We start from the raw sequence: 8173 nt of genomic DNA on the forward strand, positions 1-8173 counted from the left end.
CTCCTCCCAGTTTTTTATCATCTACAAACTTGCTCAGTTTCCCTTCCAGTCCTGTGTCCAAGTCATTAACAAAGATGTTAAAGAGCACAGGGCCAATGATGGAGCCCTGCAGGACTCCACTAATGACTGATGCTAACCTAATGTCACCCCAGCCACTGTCACCCTTTGTGGCCAACCCATGAGTCAGTTGCCCATCTATCACATGGAATGTTTACACAGCTGAATGCTGGACATTTTATCTGGAAGGATACTATGAGAGACAGCATCAAAAACTTTACTGAAACCCAAAAAATTACATCTATCACTGGCTGGGTGACTATGTACAAATCACAAACTGGATGGGACTGCTGAGGAATGTGTCTCAAGCTGTTTATTTTCTAGTATTAGTCTCATTACATGGTTATGACAATGGGAGGATTCCAGCAGCTCACATCCCAGGCAGCAGACAAAGAACTTAATGTTACAACTTACTTTAAAAGCTTTTTGAGCAGTCACACAAAGCAAAAGCATATTGACAGTAGTTCTGTCTAACCACTATAAGCACAAGTACCTTTGGTTAAAACAATTCTCGCTTATTTCGAATACAATACCTGCTTTTGAGCCTTAAGATACAATGCACAGAGCTCTTATCATTAAGCTTAGAACTTCCTAATATCTCTCTAGATATACTTTTCTATAACTTAGGGAGTTATTCTACCCAAGCATTAATACACTGACCATTTCTCTATTTGTCCTTACTTTCTACTTGTTGTATAATTTTTCTGCTGACAAATCTTATGGCTACTGCTTAGCTCTGATCACAGTTCTGCTGTCTCTGAGACCTGCCTTTTGCAACTTGTCCAAAGCCTTCTGATTTTAAGGATTCCCACACATCACCTGGCTTTCCTTGATCAATTTCATGAAGCCGTTGCTGGCTGTGACCAGTGACTGTGTTGTCTTCTGGGTGTTTTTCAATAACTCCCAGAATAATCTTCTCCATAACTTTATTAGACATTGAAGTGACATTGTCAGGCCTTTAGTTTCTGGGGTATTCCTTGAAAACTGAGCCCTGTGGCCAAACTTCTGCTCTACAGTGGCCGTGGTCCTGTGGCTGGCATGAGGTGTGTCTGATGGGATCCCCAGGTCCTGGTGCAACCTGTGCCACGTGGTCCCAATGTCCCGTCTTACATGCACACTTGGGAACATTGCACAGTCTCAGGATTTCCTCAATGCAGCAGGAGTTGGATAGGCTCAGCTGTACCCCAGACATGGTGCAGACTCAGGCCACCTGCTCACAAATCCAATTCCCCATTTTTGAAATAAAGTACCAATGAGAAGGACAAGAGTTAAAAATGCACTAAATCACTGAAGTAGTACAGGACAAATTCACGGACAAATAAAAAAAGTTATGAAAGATGAAGGAATGATGAAGGAATAACCAAATCTGCAGGAACCAAGAGCCATGAACTGAGAAGTAAAGAGCAGGAGGACACTACAAAAGAAACTAAAATGCCAAAGAACAACTTTGTTTGAACTTTGTGCTCACGAGCATAGAAAAATCCTCACCCGTAGGCTGTGATTGTCCCTTACAGTAGTCATCCTGCCTGCAGTCAGAGCCCAGCTGGGTAGGAGAACATGAGAAGACAGACAGCAGCTAAGACTCAGCTACCTCCCTGCATGTGATTTGGGTCAGGAAAGCTAGACCTCATCTGGATATGACCATCAGGTAAGGGAGAATCCCTGGGAGTTGTCAAAGCTTCTGTTTCACATTCTGTTTTTTATTTTATGTGACTTGACACAGGTCCTGCTTAGAAGAGCCTTGGGGTTTTGAAACCTCCTTGCTCTGCTCCCCTTTACATGACATCTCTCCCTGATGTGGTTGCATGCCCTGCCTGCCCAGTGTGCAAATGAGTGCAGGTCCTTCCACACACATGGTGCCTACATAACCACCAACCCTTATCCATCAGAAAAGGCTCTGTCAGATCCAACTTGTAAATCAAGCCCTGCCTTTTCCTGCAGAACTTGCTGCCTTACCCTGAGGGAATCCCACCTCAGAGCTGTGGGATCTCATACTGTGAAAAACGCTAATCACTTGTTTTAAAATTTTAAAAGTTTAATAGTAATAAAATAGTTATAAAAATAGTAATAAAAATTAGAGCAGTAAGAATTTGGATAATTACAGTTAGGACAATAAAGGACAATAAAAAGCAAATAATTACAAACTTTCAGATGCTTTCCTCTTTAAAGCATGGCTCACTAACAAAGGATTAACCTTTAAAAGCAATAGCCTGCTGCATATATATATCTCATACATGATGCATAAATTATTTTCAAACAAAGGGTGTTCTCTGGTTATGGTTAACTTCTTCCCTTGGTGACTCCTTAAAGATGGAGGGGAGGTGGAAGGATGGTTTTTTTTCTGATAAGGTGTCTTAGGTGTTTTGTTGCTGTTATTTCTGTGCAAATAATTTCTTGATTATCTCATAATTTTCTTGAGTTAGTTAAAAAATATCTTACATTCCATAGTTCCTAACATTATGTTATAGCCTAAAACTATATCTATCACACTACTTCAAAAGGATTAATACAGTACTACAAAATAACTTTCCAACATAACACATAAAGTATTCAATTTAATATTTGCAAAGAGCCAATAATTTAATCTGCATTTTTCACACATACCCATAACATTCTAGAAGAACCAAAGCAAATCATGCTGCTGCTGGCAAATGTGTTTCCATTCCCCAAAACCAGACATCCACCAGAACAGGTTAGTCTGGCTACACAGCAACCCCTCGGCTGGTTCTTCAGCCCATGGCACTCTGTGTTAGGTCTTTTCTTCTGCAAAGCAATAAAAATGTTAACAAGTTGGATTAGTTATACCAGGCAGAACAACCCCAGTGAACAGGAAGGAGGGATGCTTGGGCCAAACAAAACACAAACATGCAGGTAGAACAGGAAATTCAGCAGGAAAAAAACTCCATCTCACTGACAGTCAGGGTGTGGTATCCCACCAGGAGAGAGTCAGAGGCTGTGTTTAGGACCTTGCTCCAGGCTTCAACTAGACCCACTAGTACCCACTGATAGGAAAGGCTGTGCTAATGTCTTTACAAATGAGTTGATTGTTGAGAGTCTTTAAGAGAAATGGGTGTTAATATCTTTGAAATGTGTCTTAATCTACAAAGATCAAGCCACACAAATTTGTTACAGAACCCAAACAGTTTTGACCGGATGGTCTGAGCTTCTGAGTTTCAGGATACTAGGAGAAATGGGTCCACACATAGTCTATTGCAGAACCCAGACAGCCTGAACTTCTGGTGGATCTGCAGAACAAACCCCGAACTTCTTAACTTTGGGGGGAAATGTCAATACATGCTCAAGTGTGGAATATGTGGTAGGCAGTTCCAAAAGACTGTACCTTCCTAGTAACTCAGTCAATGGGGAAAGGAAGAAGGCAAAATGTGGCTGGGAGTTTAAGGAGAAAAGGAAGCTGTGTCCTGTGAAACTGAGAGAGATCCCACAGGGGTATGACCCAGTGGACTCTCTCCCTTTATTTGAATAAAGTTGAAGGACTCTTCTGTCTACTTTGTGGACACTGGCTTTTCCACAGACCACCAATATGTTCCCCAAAGAAATATGGTTTTACAGTGAGTCCCTGAACAAGGTGACAGACTGATGAATTTCTGGCTGTAGCACCACTGTGACTGCTGTTGCCCTTGTCCACTCCTGGCCTTGTCAGTAGCAGGAGAATGGAGTTTGTGATAAGATTGCTAGATGGATTTGTTATAAACGAGAGTTTATTTTAGCCAGATTAAAAAAAAATAAAAATAATTTTATTAACGGTCAAATTCTATCTAGCGAGCCACACAGAAAGGACAGAGCCGAGCCCGGGGTCGACCCTGGGTGTGCAACAAGGAGTCAGCCTCAGCAGAGGTTTTCCCCTATGCCCACACACCTCCATCCTGGCACAGGTGGTTTTTATAGGGAAAATTCTGCCTGAGGCCAAGGTTTTAGCAATCAGTCCTTTCTTCTATTCAGAGTCCATATGTTAATAAGGATTTCTTTTTGGTGATGAGGAGAAAAAATTCAATGTTGAGCATTTACGGGAAGGCTTCATTCACATGGATCAGTCTGAGTATTTCCATTATATCCATCTTGGACGATCAGCACAGACGATCAGCAGACAATGGCCCATCTCCCGGCCGAGCCACATCCGTTTACTTGTAAATCAGTTTCCAGTATACACTCAGTCTCACCTGCAAAAAGGGGGGGTTTGGGGGGGGGAGGAACTAATACAACGGGCATGATTTAACAAGCATCCAATATTACATATTTCATACAAGGAATGGCGCAAATTATATTTACTATACATAACAGATTCTAGATGGATTCTGACTGGAAGCCTTGCAGCATCTACTGGACTTTCATTTATGCCCCAGGTGATTCCCTCTATTTAAACTTTCTATGCTAAGACTGTGGAAGAGGTGGCATGGTGAGACAGGATGCAGTGACTGCCATTTCCTGCTAATACCAGTTCTTGCTCTGTGGACTGAAGTGAGCAAACAACACACCACTCATTTGGACAGCTTATTTCAACAGCTCAGAAGCTTTCATTCTCCCAGTCCTTGTGACAGCCTCTGAGCCACCGAGCATCTACCAGACTTCCTGCTTGCTGATCTAGGGGAAAAAAGAGTCCGGAAGAGAGAAAAGACGCTTTATGGCAGGTGTCTGGCCCTCAGCAAGGCAAAGAGAGCAGAAAGATGGAAAACACAATGCCATTGCAGAGTTGGGAAGACTGAACAAGATATCCCTTCCCAAAGGGAAGACTTTCCCTCCATGCTCTCCTCACTATTTTTAGCCTCTGCTGAGAGGTCTCCTTGGAGACAGATGCATTTCCAGATTGACACTTTGGTACCCCAGTGGAAGTAATTCTCTGCTAGCTTTGAGACTAAAAGAAGAGTTAACACCAATTGTTAATTGTTCAGTGACAAGATGTACCAGGACTTAGCACCTGGACTGTTGTTGGCACAGCTCCTGGTCTAGTTTTAACCAAGCCCCAACCAACTGTGCCAAATGGTGACCTGCAGTGGTATCCATTCTGGATGCAACACTGCACGACCCAGTGGCAGTGCCAGCTGTTCCATGTGCCAGGCAGCAGCATGCACAGACTGAGTCCACAGACCTCTGGCTGGTTCCCCACCAGACCTTGCTCTCCCCTGGGAAGACATGGCAACAGAGGTTCATAGCATCTGCTTGGACATGGTCATCAGGAGACAACCTTGTGGCTATAAGTCACCCTGTGTCCTCTGCAGCATCAAGATTTATATGTGAACACCTACCTGCTGCCGAAGCCAGCACAGGGCTCAGTCAACTGCTAAATCACCTATCAGCACCCTTCAATAGTCAGTTCATGCAGGAAGGTGCCCCAGACTCCAATATCAGCATTTCTTTACCCCAGTGCTCTGTTGAGGTTTGGTGCAGCTGCTCTGGCCTCCCCTCATAGAGGTGGTGTCTTGGCTTGTAACATAAGCATGTATTCTGTTTGCCATCTGTTGGAGGTTGGTCAGTTTTCTTATCTCTTCCAAGAACAATGTCTCCCTCCGGGGAGATATCTTCTGTTAATGGACCATTGAATGACTCACTGCATGACCAGTAAAGTTACATCATCCCATGGTGAGATGCTCCACCCAGAGGGAGGAGCCAAGCATCTTTACCTGCATAAAATCAGCATTTTTGGGACACCAGAGCAGCCCTTCACTGGATTCCCAGAGGAAGACCAGGCCCAACTACTCCATCACCAGACCTTCAGAGAAAACTCCACCCTTCCCCGCTCCAGCAGCATTTCATCTGCCACTCCAGGAGGAGCAGCCACCATTTAACTAGACTATTACCAACACCCTGACTCCTCAGGGTGTCAGGTTTCTGACTCCATCACTAGTTTTGTTTGTACTAATTACTTTCTTTTTTTATTTAGTTTTTCTCCTAGTAAAGAATTGTTATTCCCATTCCCATATCTTTGCGTGAGAGCCTTTTAATTTTGAAATTGTGGTAATTCGGAGGGAGGGGGTTTACTGTTTCCATTTCACAGGAGGCTTTTGCCTTCCTCCACAGACTCCTGTCTTATCAAGCTAAGACAGGTGGCAATGCTGGTTAGTGGGACACAATGGGCTGCTACCAGCCTCCAAGAGATGCCCTGTGCCCTCCCCAGAGAGGGGCAGTGATATGTTGGGTGTCACCACTGGTAATGACACACACCAGAGCCATGTATGTCGTTGCCAGTACCCGCAGGCCAGCAGAGTGGGAGGGCTGGGCCTGGTCTGAATGGCAGCTGGTGCTTCCCAGTACCTTGAAGGAAGGAGAGCTGAATAACTACATTGTTTATATTTAAAAAACCAAAGACATCTGTTTGTCAGAAGAGTCTGGGCTGGCCCCAAGACAAATAATATAGTGAGAGAAAATAAACCGTCCCCTAAAAAAAAAACCCAAAAGACACAAAAAACCAAACCCCCAGAAGTCTTTTCCAAGAATATCCAAAATCTCCTTAACCTCATCCACTAGACCACCCTGAAGATGGAAATGTCAACCTGTTTCAAGGCAGCTTTGTCAAAGGCACTTTGGTGCAGAAAATGCAGTAAGAGCAGAGCTGCCCTCAGCAGTTGTGTCCCAGTTCCTTGTGCTGGAGCAGGTAGTTCCACATGGACAGCAGTGAGAGTACTTCAGCTGAACTTGCAGACACAGTAAACACAAGGAATTGTATCTGGTATCTCTGGCTCACTTCCCTGGTGGGATAGACTGGTTAGGCACAAGACATTAAGGTAGTTCTGATTTCTCCCTGTTATTCCTGGCTGTTCCTGCAAAGTCAGAGATGGGGGAGGAACCTAGGGGAAATCCTCTTTTTTTGCAGATCAAGCTTTTGCTGAGCAAAACAGCCCATGTCCAGAGCTGAGCAGCACCATCGTGACTGCCTTGTTTTTGGAGTAGGAATTCACTGGAAGAGAGTAGGAAGCACTGATTCCTTCTCTCTGTAGCCTGAGCAGGTGTGAACCTGTTCAGTCAAACAGACATCTCAAAGAGGTAGGATGATTTAAGCAGGAACCTCAGAAATTTATGAAAATAAATGAGTTAAAGAAAAGCAGATTGTGAACAGCTCAGCTCCAGCACAGAGAGCAGCAAGAGCACAGAAAAGCTTTCTGAGGGTCTCCAGAGGCTGCTGTGATTTACCTGGCAGCCTGGGGCTGGCAAGGCTGAGTCTCCATGGAGAAGTGGCAAGAATGGAATGAGAAGCAAGAAGTAGGACCAAAATGCTGAAGACACTTGGATGAAGTCTGACCTGGACAGGGAATCTGATGGCAAGTGGAGCACAGCAAGGACCAGGTGGGTGGGAGGGCTTGAACCTCAAGTAGCTTCCACCCTCTTCCTTCAAAGCCCTTGCAGAGCTAAAGGGAATCACCCCTGGCATGCGTGTGGCAGAAGAAGGTGTCTGTGGCACAGGAAGATGTCCAGGACACAGGCAGTCTCACAACCTGGACAGTGGTTCATCACCTTTCCTGGCCATCACTGTTCTCCAGCAGACTTGCTCCCTGACACTCCTCTCAGCATTGTGAGCATCAAACCAGGGTGGGGGGTCTGGAGGTGCTGACGCATGTCTGCCCAGAGCCCCTTGAGCAAACTGAAGTGCCTGTGATATGGGAAATCATTACACCAGGGCTTTGCAGTCTGCTGTGTTGCAAGGGACTCTGATGAGGGGGTTTGCAGAGGAGGCAGCACCTTGCACTAGGATTAATATGCTACTGTGTCTAACAGACAGCAAATTTCCGTGTAAAGTAGAGAAACTCATTCTCTTACCAATGCCAGTGCATATTAATTTTGTAAAAATAAGATCCAAATCCTGTTTCTCTCACTTTTGTCAACACTGGTGCGTTTTCCCCTCTTTTTTTATGTCTGTGGTTCAATAGGGGCCCTACCCTATGTCCTGCTGGCTGCTGGCCACAGTGCCTTACCAGCCATAGCACTGGGAGGATGGGATTCTATTCCCTCTGTCAGCATTTATTTCTCCCATGGCAGCAGACAAATACACCACACAGGACTCCTCTGTGCTGGTGCACTACAACCCCCTCCTGTAGAGATGCTGCATTGACTGACACTTCTTGGATGTGTTTGCAAGTGTGGCAGTAAGAGTGAATACCACCGTTGG

At 44.8% G+C, this 8173-nt stretch overlaps 1 protein-coding gene across 1 annotated transcript in view; it reads right to left on the reverse strand.

The window, feature by feature from the left end:
• Nucleotides 1-355: 355 nt before the first annotated feature.
• Nucleotides 356-8173, reverse strand: part of TMEM141 (transmembrane protein 141) — a 49387-nt gene continuing 41569 nt past the window's right edge. Inside the window, exon 5 of the mRNA XM_085593960.1 lies at nt 356-2820. Within this exon, the coding sequence (XP_085450086.1) occupies nt 2807-2820 (14 nt within the window). The 3' untranslated portion in view covers nt 356-2806. The remainder of the gene's footprint in view (nt 2821-8173) is intronic.

The sequence above is a fragment of the Lonchura striata genome, chromosome 17, assembly GCF_050655825.1.
Source record: "Lonchura striata isolate lonStrDom1 chromosome 17, ASM5065582v1, whole genome shotgun sequence".
Classification (NCBI taxonomy): Eukaryota; Metazoa; Chordata; class Aves; order Passeriformes; family Estrildidae; genus Lonchura; species Lonchura striata.